This window comes from Perissodus microlepis, chromosome 2, assembly GCF_051167445.1.
Source record: "Perissodus microlepis isolate ML-2025 ecotype Zambia chromosome 2, ASM5116744v1, whole genome shotgun sequence".
In the NCBI taxonomy this organism is placed as follows: domain Eukaryota; kingdom Metazoa; phylum Chordata; class Actinopteri; order Cichliformes; family Cichlidae; genus Perissodus; species Perissodus microlepis.
Window position 1 is genome coordinate 11,839,056 of NC_140462.1, and position 24,338 is coordinate 11,863,393.

General features: G+C 41.2%; 2 protein-coding genes across 4 annotated transcripts in view; both read left to right on the forward strand.

Moving 5' to 3' along the window:
- The first annotated feature begins 8,201 nt into the window (after window positions 1-8,201).
- Window positions 8,202-24,338, forward strand: part of LOC146392385 (protocadherin gamma-C5-like) — a 308,150-nt gene continuing 292,013 nt past the window's right edge. Inside the window, exon 1 of one of the 3 annotated variants that reach the window (XM_084946758.1) lies at window positions 8,202-10,724. In XM_084946758.1, coding sequence (XP_084802884.1) covers window positions 8,334-10,724 — 2,391 coding nt within the window. In that variant the 5' untranslated portion in view covers window positions 8,202-8,333. Of the gene's footprint in view, window positions 10,725-12,690; window positions 15,247-24,338 lie in introns of those variants that run through there. The other 2 variants (XM_084946919.1, XM_084946817.1) reach the window with 2 other exon arrangements.
- On the forward strand, window positions 15,287-22,735 carry LOC146392386 (protocadherin gamma-A12-like). The gene has a single exon (XM_084947216.1). The coding sequence runs from the start codon at window positions 17,858-17,860 to the stop codon at window positions 20,273-20,275; it is 2,418 nt and encodes an 805-aa protein (XP_084803342.1). The 5' UTR covers window positions 15,287-17,857; the 3' UTR covers window positions 20,276-22,735.

Below are 24,338 nucleotides of genomic sequence, written 5' to 3' on the forward strand. Positions count from 1 at the left end.
GAACAAAAAAAATGTCTAAAACATAACAGAAAGGAAATGCCATATAAATGTGCACTAAAACTGCAGTGACTCAGGAGAATCATCCTGTCAAGGAAGAAAAATTGAGTGACTTAAGATGGTGAGATTAATGTGAGGAATAATTTTGGCCTGTGGCAAAAACAGAGCTACAAGTTATAACTTGGAAAGGCAGTGCCTCTGAGAAAGTGCAAAAGAGCTAAGGAAACTGGATTAGACAGTAGGTTGAGAATTAGGAAAACAATTTCAGCCTGATTAAGACAAATGATCTTGAAGGGCTTATTGGTAGCTGAAACATTTATAGCACCCAAGTTGCAATTTGTCCTTAATAGGCTGTGTTTCTCACAGCATTTACCCTTTTACTTTAATTTAATTTATTTATCCTTCAGTCCTGCACCTTACACATGGCTCACATGCACAGACCACAAGTTGAAATCAATCATCCAGGGCCAGCACTGAATCTCATAAAAAGCATATAAACATTACATGAGCTCCTATCAGAAACTGGAGCGATTTGCAAGTGTAATAAAGGGAAAAAAATTGCTTCAAAAAAATAACTGATCCCCATCAGTCACAGGACACAGACAATCATAGATCACACGATGGGCTAATATGCCAACAGCTGTGCTCTATGTTCTGTACATTTGTGAGGGTAGGAGCCTGATTCACCTTCTAATAAAAACAAGCAAGAGTATATAATCAACATTACTGCTATATGCAGAAGCAGAGAGCAATTCATATGTGAAATATGTGCAGAGCATAAACAGAACTGCTGGACTTCACTAACCATCATGCAGTGCGTGTAGAACGTGTCAGTGCTTGAGAAAGTCCAGCATGAAAGTGTTAATTTCACCTAAATGCATAGACTATTATATCTTGGCAATGTCAGACATTTCCAGGACTTTTTACAGTGAGGACATATGAAACATATATGAACACATAGTGGGGAAACACTACACGAATAACCCACTGCACTTGCCACTTATTCATCAGTGTTGCATTCTTTTCATAGGCAAGAGTACTAAGTAAAAGGCGCCATCTACTGGTTAAAATATGACAGCACGTTTGACCACAATTCAACCAGACAGGTAAATAAAGCTAGGCATTTTTACATTATTTGAAATTTCACTCCTCTCATAATCAAAATTGGCATTCATTATGGAAAGATAATTGTTAGTATTTCTAACATTCATGCAACTGAAGGGTTTCAGTTCAGTTTTGATCATTATTTAAATTATTCACTTGCTGTTACCGTTTTCTTTCTTATTGAATAAAAAAGTCCCCCCTATGAATATCAAACAAAAAAATAAGCAAATAAACAAAAAAAAGAAAATGTTTTAAGAAAAAGGTTGGGTCAAAATGCACGTATTTAGTGTAAAATCAAGCACAATGTCTACTAATATAGATAATATCATTAATTTTAGGAATAGACGTGCATGTTCCGTTAACTCCTTTCCATATAATTCCATATACCAATAATTTCCACATTTTACATGCAATAATATTTGGCTTACGTTATCATGCATAGAGCAGCTCTACAGCTCTATAGGTTTTTGAATTAATATCTAATCAGTAAGATTAGTCAGTAAGGTTAATCAAGGGCTATAATTTGTAGGGAGGGTTTAAGAAGGCTTTGTAGATATTTAAGACACTTATTCACATGTATGTTCCAGGAGTGTTAGAACGGGTTTTGGTAAATGTTGTGCTGAAAGGTTATCTGTTGCTTCAGTCATCCCAGAGCAAGTGTTTTTTTTTTCTTGGGGGGGTGGTTGTGCATGCATCTGCCTCTCTGACCCATATACTTCCTTATACTGCCAAGAAGCATGCACATTTCATAATTCTGCTATAGTGACAGTGGTACTTTGGCCAGCTCCATGATCTGTAACTCTCTTTTTCACGTTCAGTCGTGATATAACATTTTTAACAATGCTAACTTTCAGCCATATAACTGACACTATATATATAGCACAATATACACTGATGCAATTATAATCATAAAATGTCTCTATCGCCCACTGGTGTCTGGCTGCAGTATAGGTCATAAACCCCGCCTCCTCGGGGACAAACTAAGATAAAAAAAAGTTCTCCTCAGGTATTTTTTTTTTCCCCAAAGATGCTTACTTTCATTATCAGTAGTTCTCATCACGCTGATTTGTGTTTAAAGGATGTCCTTTCTTTCTCTCTCCACTGGGTCCAGAGGACATCCTAGAACAGAGCTGACCCTCTGGATCACCCTGTTCAGTCTTTTTCTGTCTCAGTCTCAGCCTGAAAGACCCTTACAAATAACTGCGTAATTGTGAGGCAACGTGGGCTAATTTGCGGAATTGTGATAATTCACATAATAAAAAAAATTGTAATGCCTTGATAGAGTTATTGTGAAACGTTTTCAAATGACTCATGAGTATAGGACTGCTTTTGATTTAGATTTAGGATTTTATAGTGGATATTGTTGTGTTTACAAGGTTCTATAATAAAGGAAGCAAATTAGTACATGTTGTTACCCTGTCAGACCAGGGGTGCCGCTAATGAGGCTGGGTAAGAGAGAGGGGAGAAGAAGAAAGTAGAGAGAGGTAAAAAAGATGGAGTGCCGCTGTAAAGCCTGAAATAAAGTGTTGAACCCAGACGTGGCCTCCGCTACCTGATTACAAACTCAACAAATTGGCGACTAGGATGAGCGCTTCACTGCCGAGCCCACCGCCCTTTTTGCAACATGCGGGTGAGCCGCCGATACCGTTTATGACGTGGCGCAAATTCTTTGAGAACTACATGCTAGTGATAAATGCTACGGGAAATGCATGACCGGAGGCGAGACGACGAGCCGTCTTATTACATTGCTTGGGACCAGAGGGACAACGACTGTTCTACACACTGCCGAATCAAGGTACAACGTTTGCTGACGCCATGACTACGCTTGAAAACCACTTTGTCACTAAAGTGAATGTAGTGGCATGCAGGCACACATTCAGACAGCAAGTTCAGCGGGCTGATGAAACTGTGACCCAGTATGTTGCCGCCCTCAGAGCGTTAGCTGTGCCATGTGGTTTTGGAATAATGGATGGTGAAATGATTCGGGATCAACTTGTTGCTAATGCTAATCTCAGTGTTGTTAAAGATAAATTGCTGCTGGAGGAGGACCTTACATTGGACAAGGCAGTTACTATTGCGTGTCAGGTGGAGGCTGCGGTCAAGAATGCTACACTCCTCTCTTCTGCGCCCACAGCCCAGACTGCTGCAGTACAAGCTGTGGAGGTGAAGGACGCACGTCTTCGGGGAAAAAGAGGAGCGCGACCAGCTCAAGCTCGGGGACCTACATGTAAAGAATGACACAAAGAGGCAAGTGATAAAGAGCAACAGCGTCATTGTTTCAGGTGTGGATCCGAGAAACACCTGGCTAATGATAAAAACTATCCAGAGCAAAAGTAAAATGTAAATGGTAAAAATAAATGGCCTGTATTTGTATAGCACTTTACTAGGGACCCCAAAGTGCTTTACACATCCACACACACATTCACACACTGGTGATGGCAAGCTACATTGTAGCCACAGCCACCCTGGGGCGCACTGACAGTCCCTAGCCAAGAGGAAATATTCAACAATTGAAAAAGAAGCCCTCGCCTGCGTATGGGCCGTCGAAAGATGAAGGACGTACATATGGGGACGCAGATTTACTCTGAGAACTGATCACCAGGCCCTCACCCCGCTGTTAAGTACTAAGGGTTTGAACAGAGCTGGCATGAGGATAGCACGTTGGTCAGCCAGACTAATGTGTTTCCAGTATGACTTAGAGTACCGTCCAGGAAGCCAAAATGTTATAGCTGACGGTATGTCCCGTGTTCCCCTGCATACCACAAACACAAGTGAAGACTCTGAACAGGACTTAATCACAGAGATTGCTGAAATTTCTCCTCAGCTAACAGCGCTTCCACTGGCTGACTTCAAAGCAGAATGTGAAGACTGTCCTGAATTAACAAAACTAAGACAGATCGTTCTTTCGGGCTGGCCGAAAGTAAGCAAATCCTTACCAGATGATGTCAAACCCTACTTCCTGGTCCGACATGAACTGGCAGCAGAGTCACTGCTGATATTTAGAGGAACACGGCTGATCGTTCCCAAATCTCTGCGAGGGAAAGGACATCAAGGCATGGTCCGAACCAAACAACACCTGAGAGATCTATATTGGTGGCCAAACATGGATGAGCTGGTCCACGAAATATTGTCCACATGCACAACCTGCCAATCATGTGACAAGACAGCAGCTGTTTCACCTGCACCGTTACAACCCATCAAATTCCCAGAGGGTCCGTTTCAACATATTGCTGTCGACATTGTTGGTCCGTTTGAACAAGGAACCTATGACTGCAGGTTTGCCATCACACTAGTTGACTATTTCAGTAAGTGGCCTGAAGTCGCATTCACACCAAACGCCTCAACTGCGACAGTGATTGCATTCCTGACTTCTATTTTCACCCGTGAACGAAACCCTTATGAAATTACGACTGATAATGGTCCGCAGTTCACCTCGGCTGCCTTTGCTGAGTTTCTCGCTGAAAGGGGCATAACACACATCCGGACAAGCGTCTATCATCCTCAAGCAAATGGATGTGTGGAGCGCTTTAATAGAGTACTGAAGGACTCCATACAGACAGCACAAGCTACTCAGCGACCATGAAAAACTGTGGTTACAGAACTGCTTCAAAATTATCGAGCGACTCCCCATGCTACAACCGGTGAGTCCCCTTTCCAGCTCCTCAGAGGAAGAGCCATGCGGACTAAACTCAACATCCTGCCACCACCGAAGGATGCTGGACAATATGACCACATCAGATCCAAAGTGACATTGACACAGAAAAGAAGTGCACTTTATACAGACAGAGAGGTGCTAAACCTACTAAAGTGACTGTGGGTGCTTCAGTGAGAGTACGAAAGCCATTCCATGTGGGAAAAGGAGAGCCACAATACACCAAGCCGCTGGAGGTACAGCAGCAGACGGGTGAGAGTTCTTTCGATGGGAGAAGATGGAATGCAGCGCGTCTCTCACTCGTCCCAGAGAACTCAAAACACACACAAAGAGCTGATACAGAGGCGAAAAACATAAGCTCAGCACAGACAGCTGCACGTCCCACCCTGCAGAGGGACAGACAACCACCAAGATGGACAAAAGACTTTGTTATGAAATAGTTCAGAGGTAAAAAGAAAGGAGAAATATGCAGATGTGAGAAATGACTGTGAATGGAAAGTGCATTTGAGTTTCATTACCTATCTTTAATTCCAGCTGTGACTTCTGATAAGCTGAGAAGAAGGCACATGGTTGTTCCTTGTGATTCAGGGTTGATCCGGGGCACGTTTACTTTGCCATTACAGTTCTTCTATCAGGATATATATAATACTGTTCTGAAGTTACTAATTGCCTCAAAAGTAAAAGGCTGTCGAATGTTTCATGTTGTGCTGCAAGGGAGAGAGTATTATTTGAGAAAAGGGGAAGATGTTGTGTTCACAAGGTTCTAGAATGGAAGGAAGGAAGCAAATTAGTACATGCTGTTACCCTGTCAGACCAGGGGTGCCGCTAATGAGGCTGGGTAAGAGAGAGGGGAGAAGAAGAAAGTAGAGAGAGGTAAAAAAAGATGGAGTGCCGCTGTAAAGCCTGAAATAAAGTGTTGAACCCAGACGTGGCCTTCGCTACCTGATTACAAACTCAACAGATATATAGACTTATATATAGAAATACTGTTTACATTTGAAACAACCATGTGGTGAAATTTCTTATTTTGGCATTCAAAGGTCATTATGAATACAACAGTGCTATTCAGGAAACTTGCCCAGCCTGAGGGATTGATAGAGAAATGTAACAAAAACATAACTATGAGAAAGTGAAACTGCCATATGATACCAGAGATGCTTACTGTCTGCTGTCCTTTGTTATAACCTTAAATACTGTTAAAGGGGAACTTGGGGAGTCTTGGGGAGTTCTGTTTTCATAAAAAGCTACAAAAAATGATTCATTGTTGGCTTGTAGAAGACGATAAATCAGAAAAAAACAAATCTGTCTGTGGGTGGACTTAGCAAGTGAGTAAGGTTGCCAGACTCATCTTTACTTAAAACTTATGTAGCTGCTAACACCAGAATTTAAGATTCAAAGAAAATATTTTTTGACCCTCAATAAGCAACATTAAGCAATAATTTTGAATAAAATGCAGTAAAATATATAAAATCATTTATCCAAATACTTAATGTTTGGGGAAAATGTGTCTTGTATAAACTAAATTTATATCAATCAAATAAAGTTTATTTGATTAGATTCCATTAAATTTAACATTTTAAATTTAACTTTTGATTTAACTAAATATATATCTTCTTTATTTATTTAAATTACATATTTTTATGATTTACAATCTGTTCAAAGGAGGATACAAAAGGGAGCACAGAAAGGAGGCAAACAAAAAGGTTACAACAAAGGGTTATTTCATTGAACTTATGGATGACAGAGAAAAGTCACCGAGGGGGAGAAGAATGAGTCCAAACAAGAGTCCAACGAAGGTGATTCAAACAGAAGAACAATGCAAATCCGGAAAGAGAACAGTTGGACAAAGACAGTGGCAGAAAGTAAAATGAGCTAAAACATCTCATATTTATTGAATTTATTTTTGCCTCCTCATCACCTCTTTCCTCCATCCTGTGACCCCAAAATTACTCTTAGTACACCATGACAAACAATGTTTCAGTTCCTGAAATGCATGTGGAAGACACAGAAGAGAGGAGGCATTCATGCATCCATTTGCAAAGTGTTTTGCACTGGATACCAGGAGTGTATAAAAGAGGTGTGACACACAGCTGAAATAGACAATCCATGATGGAAGGAGGACTCCTCATACTACTGCTTCTTTGTATTCAGAAGGAGTTTGGGTTATTTGACCTCGGATCAAAATTTTCTCCTTCAATCTTTGTGTGTATGTGTGTCTCTGTTAAAGCTGTAGTATCTACTCCTTTCTCATTGTCTCACTTTGTGGCTTATTCTGCTCACATTTCTAGTGCGAGGGACCTAAATAAGAAGAGAAGATGCACAAGCGCAATCGAGAATGCAAAAAGTAAGAAATAAGAGAGGGGTAGATTGAAAGGTTAACCTAAATACTAAAGACAAAATAGTTAGCATCACCCTTTAATTGAGTCCATAGTGCTATCTAGTATTCTCCAAAGGCAATTTCAGTGCTGTCAGAGTTTAGTTTTCTGTTTTACTAATGACAACTAGTATTTTGGGGAAGGAGGAAGAAATGTTTTGGTGTGGTGAAGCTGACATGGCATTAGAAGCAGCTCAGAGAATTGTTTCACACACTGTTTTCTGTAGAGAGAGAGAGAAAGAGAGACAGAGTGAGCAAATCTCATTTCTCATTGTGGAACCTGGCATTCTGTAACAGCTAAGGGCCCCATCTGGGACAAAGTGTAAATTCAGAAAAAGCAGTACTGATATTTTTATAGTGTCAGTGGCTGCCAGTGCTACTGACTACTCGGCACTCTGCTGTCTCTGTCCATGGTCCTGAAACAACTAGGCACATTTTTTTTTTTCTTTTCTAAGTGTGTTTTTATCTCTGATATTACTACTTCCACTCGGTTCTATTACGCAAGTCCTTTGCTGTTCCTGCTTGTAGTAATAATCGTTTAATATTTTAAATGTTCATTCAATCAAGTCATGTGAACACTTTATTAAAAAATAGAAATGGAAAAGTAGAATTCCTTAAGCACATCATACATATCTTTTATCAGAAGATTTTTACTATAAATATATTACCTAGATTACATTTCAGGAACACAATATGATTTCATAGATTTCTCAAGAGTTAACACTTGTAACAAAATGATTCAAAGTGAGCACATTTTGCACATGATTGTCTCGGGATCTGTAATCAGTCAAACCTACGGAATGGAGAGAGCTGTAACCGTGGTGCTGAAACGTTTAGTTTTGCGCCATAATTAAGCCTTAATATTTGACACCATAATGTATGCGATGCTCATCAATGATGAAAAAGCATTCCGAGGAAGAATTGTTTTTCGTATGATAAATAAATATGGGTTTAGAGACTCTTGACATGATGACATGTAAGTGTAACTAGATAGAAACAACTCTTGGTGCCGCTGTGGGCTAGCACAAAAGCAGCACATTCATCTCCACCCACTATTACTGCATATCAGTTATAGTTGTTCAGAGGAATCCGCTCGTTGCACGAATTCTATTTTGTTTCCATCCTTTAAGAAATCTTTAATTTTTTTTGGAATAATACTTTGTTTTTGTGCACAGCAATTTCTTCTTCTTACGGGTCTTTTGTCCCATGATGGCAGACGGCAAAAGATTTTCGGCGGTAGACCCGATCTTCTGCTTTTCTTGCTTTGTTGTAACACTGCAGCTCGCTTACGGAGATCTGAGCTATTCTTTTCCCGAGGAGATGAAACGAGACTCCGTGATTGGGAATATAGCCAAGGATCTCGGGTTTGATCTGATGACTTTATCTTCCCGGAAAGCTCGTGTTGATTTTGAGGGATCTCGTAAAAGCTACTGTAATATTAATCTGAGAACGGGGGATCTGATCACATCGGAGAGAATCGACAGAGAAAGCCTCTGTGCCAAGAAAACTTCATGTGTTGTGCAAGTGGATCTGGTGTTAGAAAATCCTTTAGAGCTTCATCGTGTAAGTCTTCATATACAAGACGTGAACGACAACTCGCCAAAATTCAAAAAGAATTTGATTGAGATGGAAATACGCGAGTCGGCAGACAGAGGTAACCGCTTCTCAATAGAGCAGGCCCGTGACGCAGATATAGGTCAAAATGCTGTGCAAAGGTACGAGCTTCAAAAGAACGACAACTTTATTCTGGCTGTTGATAGCAACAAGGTTGAACTCGTACTGGAAAACACTCTTGATAGAGAGAAACAAAGCGAGATGAATTTACTTCTCACAGCTTTGGACGGTGGATCTCCTCAGAGATCCGGTTCCGTAGTCATACGCGTCACTGTGCTGGATGCTAATGATAACGCCCCAGTGTTCAGCCAGGCCGTTTATAAAGCCAGTCTGCCTGAAAACTGTCCTTTAGATACACCAGTGATTAAAGTCAGTGCGACAGACGCAGACGAAAGACTGAACGGAGATGTAACGTATGACTTAAGTCACGTGTCTGACGACGACATAAATGTATTTTCCATTGATCCTAAAACGGGAGAAATTAAAGTAACTGCTGTGATTGACTTTGAAGACAGAAATTCTTTTGAAATGAGAGCAGAAGCGAAAGATGGTTTAGGTCTAACTTCTTACGCCAAAGTGTTAATAGATGTGACTGATGTAAATGATAACGCCCCAGGGATATTTGTAAAATCACTCACTAACCCCACACCGGAGAACGTGCCAACTGGTACAGAGGTGGGCATCATTAATGTGCAGGACAGAGACTCTGGGAATAACGGGCAGATCCGCTGTTCGATCCAGCAGGGTGTCCCCTTTAAACTGGTTCCTTCTATTAAAAACTATTATTCTCTGGTGACCACAAGACAACTGGACCGTGAACTAGTGTCTGATTACAACATTACAATCACTGCCACTGACGAGGGCTCTCCACCTCTGTCGTCGACTAAAAGTGTTCAGTTATCTGTAGCTGACATCAACGACAACCCACCTGTGTTTGATAAACAGTCGTACAGCGCATATGTGAGTGAGAATAACAAACCGGGCTCCACTTTATGTTCCGTTAGTGCTCGAGACCCCGACTGGAGACAGAACGGTACAGTGGTTTATTCTCTGTTAGCTAGTGAGGTGAACGGTGCCCCGGTGTCCTCCTATCTGTCTGTGAACGGAGACACGGGTGTGATCCACGCTGTGAGGTCGTTTGATTATGAACAGTTCAGGAGCTTCAAAGTCCACGTGATGGCCAGAGACAACGGTTCTCCTCCTCTCAGCAGCAACGTGACCGTGAGTGTGTTCATCTCAGATGTGAATGACAACTCTCCTCAGATCCTGTACCCCTCCCCGGAGGGCAACTCCTTCATGACCGAGCTGGTCCCCAAAGCTGCACACGGAGGCTCACTGGTGTCCAAAGTGATCGCGGTGGACGCGGACTCCGGACAGAACGCCTGGCTGTCCTATCAAATAGTGAAATCCACTGATCCGGGACTTTTTACCATTGGTGTCCACAGCGGAGAGATCAGGACACAGCGGGACATTTCTGAATCTGACAGCATGAAACAGAACCTTGTAGTGGCAGTGAAAGATAACGGACAGCCCTCTCTGTCTGCCACCTGTTCCATGTATTTACTTATTTCTGATAACTTGGCTGAGGTGCCAGAACTGAAGGATCTGTCTTTTAATGAGAGCAATTCCAAACTGACCTCTTATCTGATCATTGCGCTGGTGTCTGTGTCCACGTTTTTTCTGACTTTCATTATCATCATCCTGGGTTTGAGATTTTGTCGCAGGAGAAAGCCCAGACTGTTATTTGACGGAGCAGTTGCCATCCCCAGCGGTTATCTCCCTCCTAATTACGCAGATGTTGATGGCACGGGAACTTTACGCAGCACTTACAACTATGACGCGTACCTGACCACAGGTTCAAGAACCAGTGACTTTAAGTTTGTGACATCGTACAATGACAACACGCTGCCTGCTGACCAGACTCTGAAGAAAAGTCCATCAGACTTTGCTGATCCGTTTGATGTTGTGGAGGCATTTGATGAGGTAGGGATGCTCAGAACCTTTCCATTTAAGTTAAACGTCTTTAATATTTCTCTGGCTACATTGTTCTTTCACGAATTACAATCTGAGAGGCATCGTTACACGGTCAATCGAAGTTGTTTGTCGCAACACGAGGGTATGAAACAGTGTATTTAGTTTTTGCCCCTTAAATTCATTATTCCCACAATAGTTATGGCAGGAAAAAATTGCCAACATCGCCAGCTCGGGAATTTCACCCAACGAAATAACTAAAAGCACCAGTAAGGCGCACAGGCTCGTTCCACTAAAGATGTGGCAGGAGACAAGGTTCCGAAATTCGGAAATGCAACCTTAGTATTCTAAAACAAAGCAATACCCCCCCCCCCCCACACACACACACACCACACACACACACACAAAACAAAACAAACAAAAACAAAACAAAGCTAGTTTTTAAATTTCTATACATTCAACCATGGGGGTGGCGTTAATGCTTTAATGTAACTTTACACCATGGAATCCTATAATAGGCTACATTAACGTAACAACAGTTCTAGCGAAATAAATTAAACGATTCTTGGTGAAATAAATATAATTGCAACATTAACCTTACATCGGACATGTACAGAAACTTACATAAATTAAAAATAATTATGGTCTCAATTAGGATGTCGAACACGGTCGCAGCTGAAGTGGCAGAGCGATGAGCGAAGCACCGCTGACGCAAACAATACCAGTGAACAAATCATAACATAACAAAAAAAGAAATAAAGCAGCATAAACGAGAACCAAAGAGAAGTACAAAACGGAGAAACACAACAGCGAGGCATCCTGAAGAGAGGCAGCAGCTTTCATATATGAAAAGTGACATATTACATTTAATAAATCGGCAATTTAAATTCAAAGCCGAACCCAGAAGAAAGGTTAGCTAATACATACCAGGCCCACTGAACTACTCCACCTAGACAGGAGAGGAGCGCTTCCCGACCCAGCAGCAACAGATGACACAACATGCCAGCAATTTCTACCTTGCAAACAGTTCGAGGCAGAGAATAGTTTATGTCCAAAACTACCAATATTGAGAAGAGCGCGATACATACCTCTTCTGTTGTATCATACTGGCCTGGGGGGTGGGATGGTTAACTGTGGTTAACGTCACACCCCAGCACAAAAAGGAGATGCCACAAGTCAGAGGCTTCTGGACTGATGGAACATTTTTACAAGACTTCGCCACATTTAATCGATGGTAAGGTCTTAGAAAGTGTAATTAAAAACGGGCTATTGTCTCTTTGTCAGCCCAGGCATGGTTTTCGCTCCATGAGTATGAATGGACGAATTATTATTATTATTACATACTCTTGAAACAGTTGGCCCTAACAACATAAAATGTAAAAACAGCTCTGTGTGGCACTGAAAGGTTCTTCTGGTGTTCTCGCGCAGCCCAGTAGGAAAATGTATTTTTGTGTCTCGGCTATTCAGAACGCATTTCTGTCATATTAATTATTTTCATATGTAACAAAATGTATAATGTATTGTAACTCATCCAAATGCCCTGACGCACTTTAGGATAATGTGTTCTTTTACTGTTAATAATGTACAGTGTTTATACACTCAAAGTTAAGTTGGCCCTCTCTTTTGGAGATTTAAACATTTCGCAATAATAATGTTTAGGAATACGGTTTATGCAAACTTTTACCTAGCAAAAGCAAAGGCAATATATGTATAAATTACAATCCACATCTCGTTTACACGGACAGGCATACGGTATACCTGTGAAGTGAAGACCTTCATCCCGTGCTTAGTCTATTATATTGCAGAAATCACACGGAAGTTTTAAGCTGATAATCACAGGTAATTTAAATATGATGAATTGCTGCCACAATCCGGATTTAAATTGCGAAAATATTTCAATACGTTCTGGTGTGAAGATGATAAAGTAACTCGTGGTGTCGCCCTTGTCTAACAGAAAATAATCTCTCGCCACTCCACCCACTATTGCATCGAAATCAGTTGTAAAGTGTCTGGATAATCTGGTAAAATCCCGGATAGAGATGTCGCAAATTGTTACCAAATAACCGAACATTTAGTTGTCTTGGCCCGACCTTCTTTTTTGTGCTGCACAGTACATTTTCTTTGAAATTGACGGTCAATTTTTGTCAAGATGCGGGACAAAGGATTTTCAGCGCAAGGCCCGATCTTCTGCATTTCTTCCATTTTTGTAACACTGCACCTCGTTTGTGGAGATCTGAGCTATTCCTTTCCCGAGGAGATTAAACGAGACTCAGCAATTGGAAATATAGCAAAGGATCTCGGTTTTGATTTGAGGACTTTATCTTCCCGGAAGGCTCGTGTTACTTTTGAGGGCACTCATAAGCGTTACTGTGATATTAATATGAGAACGGGGGATCTGATCACATCGGAGAGAATCGACAGAGAAAGCCTCTGTGCCAAGAAAACTTCATGTGTTGTGCAAGTGGATCTGGTGTTAGAAAATCCGTTAGAGCTTCATCGTGTAAGTCTTCATATACAAGACGTGAACGACAACTCGCCAAAATTCAAAAAGAATTTGATTGAGATGGAAATAAGCGAGTCAGCAGTTAAGGGTAACCGCTTCTCAATAGAGCAGGCCCGTGACGCAGATATAGGTCAAAATGCTGTGCAAAGGTACGAGCTTCAAAAGAACGACAACTTTATTCTGGCTGTTGATAGCAACAAGGTTGAACTCGTACTGGAAAACACTCTTGATAGAGAGAAACAAAGCGAGATGAATTTACTTCTCACAGCTTTGGACGGTGGATCTCCTCAGAGATCCGGTTCCGTAGTCATACGCGTCACTGTGCTGGATGCTAATGATAACGCCCCAGTGTTCAGCCAGGCCGTTTATAAAGCCAGTCTGCCTGAAAACTGTCCTTTAGATACACCAGTGATTAAAGTCAGTGCCACAGACGGAGACGAAGGAGTGAACGGAGATGTAACGTATGACTTAAGCCACGTGTCTGACGACGACATAAATGTATTTTCCATTGATCCTAAAACGGGAGAAATTAAAGTAACTGCTGTGATTGACTTTGAAGACAGAAATTCTTTTGAAATGAGAGCAGAAGCGAAAGATGGTTTAGGTCTAACTTCTTACGCCAAAGTGTTAATAGATGTGACTGATGTAAATGATAATGGACCAGTTATATATCTAAATTCAGTGTCTAACCCCACACCCGAGAACGTGCCAACTGGTACAGAGGTGGGCATCATTAATGTTCAGGACAGAGACTCTGGGAATAACGGGCAGGTCCGCTGTTCAATCCAGCAGGGTGTCCCCTTTAAGTTGGTTCCTTCTATTAAAAACTATTATTCTCTGGTGACCACAGGACAACTGGACCGTGAACTAGTGTCTGATTACAACATTACAATCACTGCCACTGACGAGGGCTCTCCACCTCTGTCCTCTTCTAAAAGTGTTCAGTTATCTGTAGCTGATATCAACGACAACCCACCTGTGTTTGATAAGCAGTCGTACAGCGCATATGTGAGTGAGAATAACAAACCGGGCTCCACTTTATGTTCCGTTACTGCTCGAGACCCCGACTGGAGACAGAACGGTACAGTGGTTTATTCTCTGTTAGCTGGTGAGGTGAACGGTGCCCCGGTGTCCTCCTATCTGTCTGTAAATGGAGACACGGGTGTGATCCACGCTGTGAGGTCGTTTGATTATGAACAGTTCAGGACCTTCAAAGTCCACATGATGGCCAGAGACAACGGTTCTCCTCCTCTCAGCAGCAACGTGACCGTGAGTGTGTTCATCTCAGATGTGAATGACAACTCTCCTCAGATCCTGTACCCCTCCCCGGAGGGCAACTCCTTCATGACCGAGCTGGTCCCCAAAGCTGCACACGGAGGCTCTCTGGTGTCCAAAGTGATCGCGGTGGACACAGACTCGGGACAGAACGCCTGGCTGTCCTATCAAATAGTCAAATCCACTGATCCGGGACTTTTTACCATTGGTGTTCACAGCGGAGAGATCAGGACACTGCGGGACATTTCTGAATCTGACAGCATGAAACAGAACCTTGTAGTGGCAGTGAAAGATAACGGACAGCCCTCTCTGTCTGCCACCTGTTCCATGTATTTACTAATTTCTGATAACTTGGCTGAGGTACCAGAACTGAAGGATCTGTCTTATAATGAGAGCAATTCCAAACTGACCTCTTATCTGATCATCGCGCTGGTGTCTGTGTCCACGTTTTTTCTGACTTTTATCATCATCATCCTGGGTTTGAGGTTTTGTCGCAGGAGAAAGCCCAGACTGTTGTTTGACGGAGCAGTTGCCATCCCCAGTGGTTATCTCCCTCCTAATTACGCAGATGTTGATGGCACAGGAACTTTACGCAGCACTTACAATTATGACGCGTACCTGACCACGGGCTCTAGAACCAGTGACTTTAAGTTTGTGACATCATACAATGACAACACGCTGCCTGCTGACCAGACTCTGAAGAAAAGTCCATCAGACTTTGCTGATCCATTTGAAGACATCACCACATCTTCTGAGGTAGAAAAACGCAACTTCTTTCCCACATATATAAACATATAAACCTAGACTTAGAACTTTCATTGTCATTGTTCAGTTTCTTGCACAACAAAATTAGGTAGGAAGCCCACAAAGGTGCGACAAGTAAAGAAAACAATGTACAAAGAAAAAAAGCAATATCTATCTATCTATCTATCTATCTATCTATCTGCATAATTTTTTCCACCAACTGTGTTCAGGAAAGCACAGTTTTAAGTTTATATTTTTGAGTGAAAACAGTCACATTTAACTATTCCACTGGCTCAACATAAAACTGCCTTTCAGGGTCTGAAACAACAGCAACATCAAAGTTCATATCAGAACTCAATCAGTATAGACAACAGTAGTGACCTGTCAAGAAACAAATATACGAAAATAAAACAAATTGTTCTTTGGAACCCATAATTCACAGTTCAACTGACAAAGAAGTACACTGTAAACTCTCATTTTAACTTGTACATTTTTAAGGGAGAACATCATGAACTCACTTTGATTTCTCTACACAGCCGAAGTACACACACAGGAATCACACAGAAATCACACAGAAAGTGATCTCCCCTCTGAATCAAACAGAAACATAAAAAGTTGTGCAAATTGAACAACAGTGTAAACTTAACAACTTTGAAATCTGTTAGGACATTCTGTCATTACTCACGCCAACCCGCTCTTCAATCCTGCTCACAGCACGTAACCCTTGAACATACACCCGTCGCACGTTCAGAATTCTACAAAAATCATCACAAACACGGAGTCATCGCATAATAAACTTAGCTTCCTAGGCTAATTACCGTCTCCGACAACACCGACGACAATATTTTGCAGTATTTACACTTTTCTAGCATATTTACCTCACGTGTAGATAGCCACGCAAACTTTTGCAGCCTCTAACTCTCTAGTGCTCCCGCTTGCAGTGCGCAGTGCGTGACGCGAACCTGAGTACAAGCATGGTCTGGCTTAAGGTGGCTCTTAAAGGGACAGTGTACCCCCAAAACGCAAGGTCTAATCATCACCATGACAACTCTACAAACAGACTGTTAAAACACAATCACCTCTTCTTAAACCTTTTTTATGTGTAGTGTTAGTTCTCTTGGCTACAGTCTCCCCTGCTACGAGTCAACGTCCTAGGTGACCCCCTGCACATCCACCATTCCCCTAAATTTGGTGGCGTAGAGAACCATACCAGCTAAGACCTGGGAGACTACATCTGGACTTCAAAAGTCAACTCCCAGCCCATTGTTCCTTCAGTGGTGCTAGTCATTATGCAACAGTCATTAAGAACAACAACTCAGTGTTTAAGAAAAAATGGGGGCCATTTTAGCATTAATTAAACCCACAGAAAAATAACTCAATTTATTTTCCAAGTAATCTAACAGTTTTTGGCTTTGCTAACATAACTAAATTTGGGATGAATTTGAACTGGGATTTATGAGCAACAGGTGAACACATGCAATTGAAACAGATATTTTACTTGCAGGAAATGGACCCTTGAATAGCTACACAGAAATTCCAACAACAAAAAAAATCTAATTATTTCCAATAATTCATTTTTTAAAAAATAAAATAAAATTTGTAACATTTCTAATTTAAAATTATATTAAATGAAAATAATTTGCTTTTCATTCATGCAAAACGACATTTCAACATGACACTGAAACTTTTGAGCAGTGGCATTGAGCGCCAATGACATTTTGTTTAAAGAAAAGTGGAAAAGTGTATTTATAGTGCAGCAGTAGCCTGCTCATTCGTTTATAATGTCGTTTAAAAGGTCTCGACAGGGTCAACTGGTGCACTTTTTAGGCAATGTGATGGAAACAAAGCTTCAGTTTCGGATGCAGCCTTGCAGTAGTTAGCTTTGGGTAGAGTTTTAAAAATAAATTAGTCTTTACAGTAGTTATCTCTCATTGATTTTAGGAGACAACATTGCCCAATAACCATGCCAAATCCTACAGTACCTGTCCATGGTCCTGAAATACGATCCAGGGGTTCTTGGAGTAACTGGATCTGGAGACTTGTTTGATATCTCCGAAATTCCATGTGAATTTCAGTAATCAAAACTGTAGGTTTGTGTAATTCAGTTACCTCAGCTTATTGTCTCAAAAAGGAGAACCTTAGAACTTTTGTGTATTACAAAAATGTAAAATAAATTCAAGAATGTTAGGGTTTGTTGAGGCTCAAACAGTATACATTTGAGGGTAACAAACCAAATATCATTTTAAATGACTGTTGTGGCATGACATCGGCATCTTACTCAGGCACAGTTAGCAAAGAATGCTTAATGTGTTTTAAATAATATTCACAACTGTTAAATATGGCCGAGAGCGGTCTTGGAGTGATTTACTTTTTTGTGAATAATATTTAATTGAATACTAAGGAGATTAAAAGGTGACTCGTGGTGTCGCTGTTGACTAACGGAAAATAAACGCTTGCCACTCCACCCACTCCACTTACTGATTAGATATTAAATGCAGACTGCTGGAAAAACGCATATATCCGAACCTTCAGGACCCCGTACCTTGCTGTAAAGTTCTAAGGATTGCTGTGTGTTTTGGAATAGATTTCACTTTGCCACTGTGGACAGTATAATTGCTGCAAGATGGGCTCTTTTCGAGTCAGGATGGGAGACAAAGGATTTTCAATACCAGGGCCGATCTTCTTCTTTGCCTCCTTTATTATAACGCTGCGCATCGTTCATGGAGATCTAAGTTATAATATTCAAGAGGAGATGAAACGAGACTCCGTGATTGGAGATATAGCAAAGGATCTTGGGCTTGATCTGAGGACTTTATCTTCCCGAAAGGCTCGCATTGATTTTGATGGATCTCGTAAGCGTTACTGTGACATTAATCTGAGAACGGGAGATTTGATCACATCGGAGAGAGTCGACAGAGAAAGCCTCTGTGCCAAGAAACCTTCATGTGTTGTGCAAGTGGATCTGGTGTTACAAAATCCTTTGGACCTTCATCGTGTAAGTGTTCATATTCAAGATGTGAATGACAACTCGCCAAAATTCAGAGAAAATTTGATTGAGATGGAAATAAGCGAGTCAACCGAGAAGGGTAGCCGCTTCTCAATAGAGCAGGCCCATGACGCAGATATAGGTCAAAATGCTGTGCAAAGGTACGAGCTTCAAAAGAACGACATCTTTATTCTGGCTGCTGACAGCAACAAGGTTGAACTCGTACTAGAGAATAAACTTGATCGAGAGAGACAAAAAGAGATGAATTTACTCCTCACAGCTTTGGACGGTGGATCTCCTCAGAGATCCGGCACCGTAGTCATACACGTCACTGTGGTGGATGCCAATGATAACGCCCCAGTGTTCAGCCAGGCCGTTTATAAAGCCAGTCTGCCTGAAAATTCTCCTTTAGATACACCAGTGATTAAAGTCAGTGCGACAGATGCAGACGAAGGAGTGAATGGAGATGTAACGTATGACTTAGGGCACATATCTGATGATAATATGAATGTGTTTACTATTGAACACAAAACGGGAGAAATTAGAGTAACTGGTGTAATTGACTATGAAGACAGAAGCTCTTTTGAAATCCCAGTGCAAGCCAAGGATGGTTTAGGACTAAAATCATATGCCAAAGTTATAATAGAGATTACTGACATAAACGACAATGCACCAGCAGTTTCTCTGGAATCGGTGTCTAACTCCATTCCTGAAAACGTGTCGCCTGGTACAGAGGTGGGCATCATTAACGTGCAGGACAGAGACTCTGAGAATAACGGGCAGGTCCGCTGTTCAATCCAGCAGGGTGTCCCCTTTAAATTGGTTCCGTCTATTAAAAACTATTATTCTCTGGTGACGACAGGACAACTGGACCGTGAACTAGTATCTGATTACAACATTACAATCACTGCCACTGACGAGGGCTCTCCACCTCTGTCCTCTTCTAAAAGTGTTCAGTTATCTGTAGCTGACATCAACGACAACCCACCTGTGTTTGATGAGCAATCGTACAGCGCATATGTGAGTGAGAATAACAAACCGGGCTCCACTTTATGTTCCGTTAGTGCTCGAGACCCCGACTGGAGACAGAACGGTACAGTGGTTTATTCTCTGTTAGCTGGTGAGGTGAACGGTGCCCCGGTGTCCTCCTATCTGTCTGTGAACGGAGACACGGGTGTGATCCACGCTGTGAGGTCGTTTGATTATGAACAGTTCAGGAGTTTTAAAGTCCACGTGATGGCCAGAGACAACGGTTCTCCTCCACTCAGCAGCAACGTGACCGTGAGTGTGTTCATCTCAGACGTGAATGACAACTCTCCTCAGATCCTGTACCCCTCCCCAGAGGGCAACTCCTTCATGACCGAGCTGGTCCCCAAAGCTGCACACGGAGGCTCTCTGGTGTCCAAAGTGATCGCGGTGGACGCGGACTCCGGACAGAACGCCTGGCTGTCCTATCAAATAGTCAAATCCACTGATCCGGGACTTTTTACCATTGGTGTCCACAGCGGAGAGATCAGGACACAGCGGGACATTTCTGAATCTGACAGCATGAAACAGAACCTTGTAGTGGCAGTGAAAGATAACGGACAGCCCTCTCTGTCTGCCACCTGTTCCATGTATTTACTAATTTCTGATAACTTGGCTGAGGTGCCAGAACTGAAGGATCTGTCTTATAATGAGAACAATTCCAAACTGACCTCTTATCTGATCATCGCGCTGGTGTCTGTGTCCACGTTTTTTCTGACTTTCATCATCATCATCCTAGGTTTGAGGTTTTGTCGCAGGAGAAAGCCCAGACTGTTGTTTGATGGAGCAGTTGCCATCCCCAGCGGTTATCTCCCTCCTAATTACGCAGATGTTGATGGCACAGGAACTTTACGCAGCGCTTACAATTATGACGCATACCTGACCACAGGTTCAAGAACCAGTGACTTTAAGTTTGTGACATCATACAATGACAACACACTGCCTGCTGACCAGACTCTGAAGAAAAGTCCATCAGACTTTGCTGATCCATTTGAAGATCTCGATACTTCAATAGAGGTAGGATTCTGAAATAACCGGGTTATCAAAATTGCAGTGTTTTGTTATGTCTTTAAGTTTTTACATTTATAGTATTGTCTTTGATAAGTAGAACCTGAGGCTTCTTGTTATTTACAGGGTCTTTCCTATATAGTACCTCCCCTTTCTAGCATTTGTGTGTTTGTGTATGAATTTTAATTTTTTTTCCAAAATAACGCCTTTCATCATATTACAAACAAAGTCAATCTTGGGGGGTTGCTTATAGCGAAACGTAGCTATTAATATTAAACTGGAACGTAACCAACTTCCTTTTATTTGCAACCCGAAACTTTCAGTGTATTTTGTCAGACTCTTCTGACGACGAGTCAAGTTTCACTCTGATTTCTGGTCAGCTTTTATAACACTGCAAAGTACCTCGAAATAAACAACGGCATTAAATTAACAAGTAATGATTAGTAAATTGATGATACACTTTGTCGCATAAACCATCTGATTTATTGAAGGCGGCACCAGTACTGTTAATGATCTTTCACATGAAAGACGAACAAAGGTTCTATACTCAAGATTTACTTATTAGTTCATGTAATTTCGAAAGTCCCCGTGTTTAATTTGTGGTGTAGTGGTTAAGGCATTCGTTGTTTAAGGAACGGATCCCTCCTATTTTTAAAGAGGCACAGAGGGGAAACCCCCGGCTTGCTTCAGGAAGTGCATCCGACGTCAAATCAAAACGTTTAGCCGCCCACGGTAGCGATAGTCGGGGAAGTAAGTGACCAGTCGAAGGGACGTTCTGTGCTTTAATCACAATTATGTTTAATGGGTATTATTATCATCAATGTAGCATTAAAATGACTAAATCACTTTTTAAACTACCGAAACAATAGCTGTCAGATATTCATCACTTCCTTCTGTCAGTATTGATAATCTCATTTCTTGTGCTCAATTCTTTGTCATCTCACGTACATCCACATTGCACCTCGGTATACATTAGTGTTACCGCATGTTACAATGTCGTTCTCAAAGGTGTGTTGACAGTCTGTTGGATGGTGAGAGCTACATGTTTATTTTTATCCCATTGTGGCGCCAGAGAAGGAAACTGAAAATGTAACTCAACTGATAACGCCACCTGGTGTTGGAGTTGCACCCCAGGAAATTTCACATTAACCAGTGTAAAGGTTTTATCAGTTACAAAGACACACGGGCTCGTTATTGACAAAGAAGAGGCGTGGCAAGTCATTGTCAATAGGTTTGTTTAATGCATTATCTGAATAATGTGGAGATACAAAGACAACAGCAAATTTAGTGGCAGGACTTCCAATACCACTGTACCTTTAACTAAAACACCACTACCAGACATGGCTTAAAACTACAAGACTCACTGTGTTGCTCCAAGTAAAATAGCAGCTCAACAAAAAGCCAATTAATATAGTTAAATACAGGTCACTTTGGGAGGCAACCTACAGGGAGTAGTGCCCAAGGAATGCCACCAGTTACTCGTCACCTCGCATTGCAGTTGTCACTGCAACTAAAGGCGCTTTATAATCGTATCCCGGCGTTTACACTCGCATGCATTATAGGCAACCTGACCAAACGTGCCTAGCCCCCCAGCAAGCGTCCGTCTCTAAACCTAAAGTGAAATAAACCTATAAATCAAGCAAGAAATAGGGACCGACTCAGTGAAAAATAAACAGAAGAGGAGTGTATGCATCTACATATAAAACCTTTAAAATACCACAGAAATGCAGCATCAGGCGCACCCATGCTGGGCCCCAACAAAGTGCGGTGTGGCACAAACGGCACAGGACAAGATTAAACATGATAAAACAAAGCCAAGTTAAAACAAAACAAGGCACTAGAGGACACTGAAAACAACAACGAGAAATAACAAGACTCAACAAGATGGCAGCAGGGTACCTATAACAAGAGAAAAGAACAGTTATCCTTGGTCCACGCTATTATTAACCAAACTGCAGACTTCATACGAGGATCCTACTAACCACTCGACTGAATTTGATCTGCAACATTAAGATCAGGCTGTGATCGTCACCATATATGGGAGAAATGAGTACCAAACGCTAAATCAGTGAATAGGCCACAGCTGCTCCTCATAACTAACCTCTGATTAGATCGCTAGGGTACCATTAAATGTTCACGCTGCGTTCACAGACACCATGTAGGAACAAAACATCTTCTACAAAATCTAACCCACTACACTAACATGAAACTTCAAACCAACAAACACACGGATTTGTTAGGTGGTTGTCGAATGCCAGCAAGCTCATTAATACTGGTTAGCTACTAACATTTGCAGCACTGACTCAGTAAAAATGAATAGGTGTCGTGTGTTCCCGGTGGGACTGTTGTAGTCCACAACTCATGGATGACATTAAGAAAGAAGTTCAGTTTCAAATTCAAAGAAGTGCAGTGTTGACTGACTTGTACTTTACTTTGATATTTCCTTTGCTGCTTGGATATGGAACGCCAGGACTGACATAATCAATTAATTATACCATTAAATAATTAATTAAATGTGTCAATAATTATTTAATTAATTATTTCCAATTGTAATTAATTATTGCCACATTTAATTAATTATTTAATGGTATAATTAATTGATTATGTCAGTCCTGGCGTTCCATACTTGGACAAGTAGTACTTTGTTTGCTTTTTGTCTCAGATAAAGAAATACCATATGAAGCTTGTACAACACAGTGTATTATTGCCGATTTCATAAAGGGACTGTCTTGTCTTCATGGTTATGAATAGCTGGAGTTTAGCCATTAAGAGATTTCCCTTTCAACGCTTCATGTTGTTTGTGCTCAAAATGGTGTCATCACTTCAGTATTTAAAAAGTGAAACATAACACCAAGTTCACATATAGATGTGTATGTCCGACCGCGTGCGTGCGTTTCCGTTTTAAGTTACACGACCTCAGGTTTATCTCGTGACCTCCCGAACGGTGTTGAGCATATGTTATAAAGCTGTGAGTCAATGTACAAAAATGCATGTAATGTGTTTAATTATAATCACGTCCATCAGCAGTAAGATGACACATGTACATCGATGCATCATTCTAATAATGTCTACTCTAGTATAAGGACTGACTTTCCGCAAAAAGACTGTCTACTTCTGATTTGTTACTTATCTATATTTTAATGAACGTAGTTGCTATAAATCGGAAATAAATTATTGAAATTGCCATTTCAATTGCTTTTTTCTAACTGTGTGTGTGCGAGTGTTGCGGCATTCGTCTTCTTTTCTGTATAAAAACCGTCTCAGTATTTCCTCTGCCGCTGTCCATGGTTCTGAGCCTTGTAATTTGTATTCTGTAGCTATAATTGCTGATATTTCATGTACTGTTTAGTTTATTTTCATTATAATATACCGAGAACATAATTCGCTATTTCAATTTAGTGTATCGACGGGAGTAAACACTACCTTCATGTGATTTCTTTCTTTATTTCTTTCTTTTTTGACTTGAAGAAGTTTTATTCAAACGCGGATGTGAAGTTAAAAAGACACATGGTGTCACTGTTGGCTGGAAGAAAAAGAACATGCAGCACTCCACCCATCATGAATTCAGTTTTTTTTTTCATTTATCAGAAACGCTAAATCCTGGGACATAGTTCTGTATAAACTGGTGTGGACTATTGGATTTCTGACTGATTTGGGATACATATGTTGTTTCGCTCTGAATAGCCAGATAAACAAGCGGAAGACGTTGTTTCATTTCAGGATGAGAGACAAAGGATTTTCAGGCCCGATCTATTGCCTTGCTACGTTTATTGTAACGATGCGCCTCGTAAGCGGGGATCTGAGTTATTCTTTTGCCGAAGAGATGAAACGCGACTTCGTTATTGGAAATATAGCTAAGGATCTCGGTATTGACCGTGGAAGTTTTTCTTCACGACAGGCCCGTGTTGATTTTGAAGGATTTCGTAAAATGTATTGCGACATTAACATTATTACTGGGGATTTTACTACGATGGACAGAATTGACAGAGAGAACCTTTGTGGCAAGAAACCTTCCTGTGTGTTAAAAGCAGATCTAGTTTTGGAAAATCCGTTGGAGCTTCATCGTGTAAGTCTTCATATTCAA

What these genes read in the sequence shown, in the direction of transcription:
- LOC146392386 (XM_084947216.1), top strand. Translation starts at nt 17,858, where the DNA reads ATGGGCTCTTTTCGAGTCAGGATGGGAGACAAAGGATTTTCAATACCA.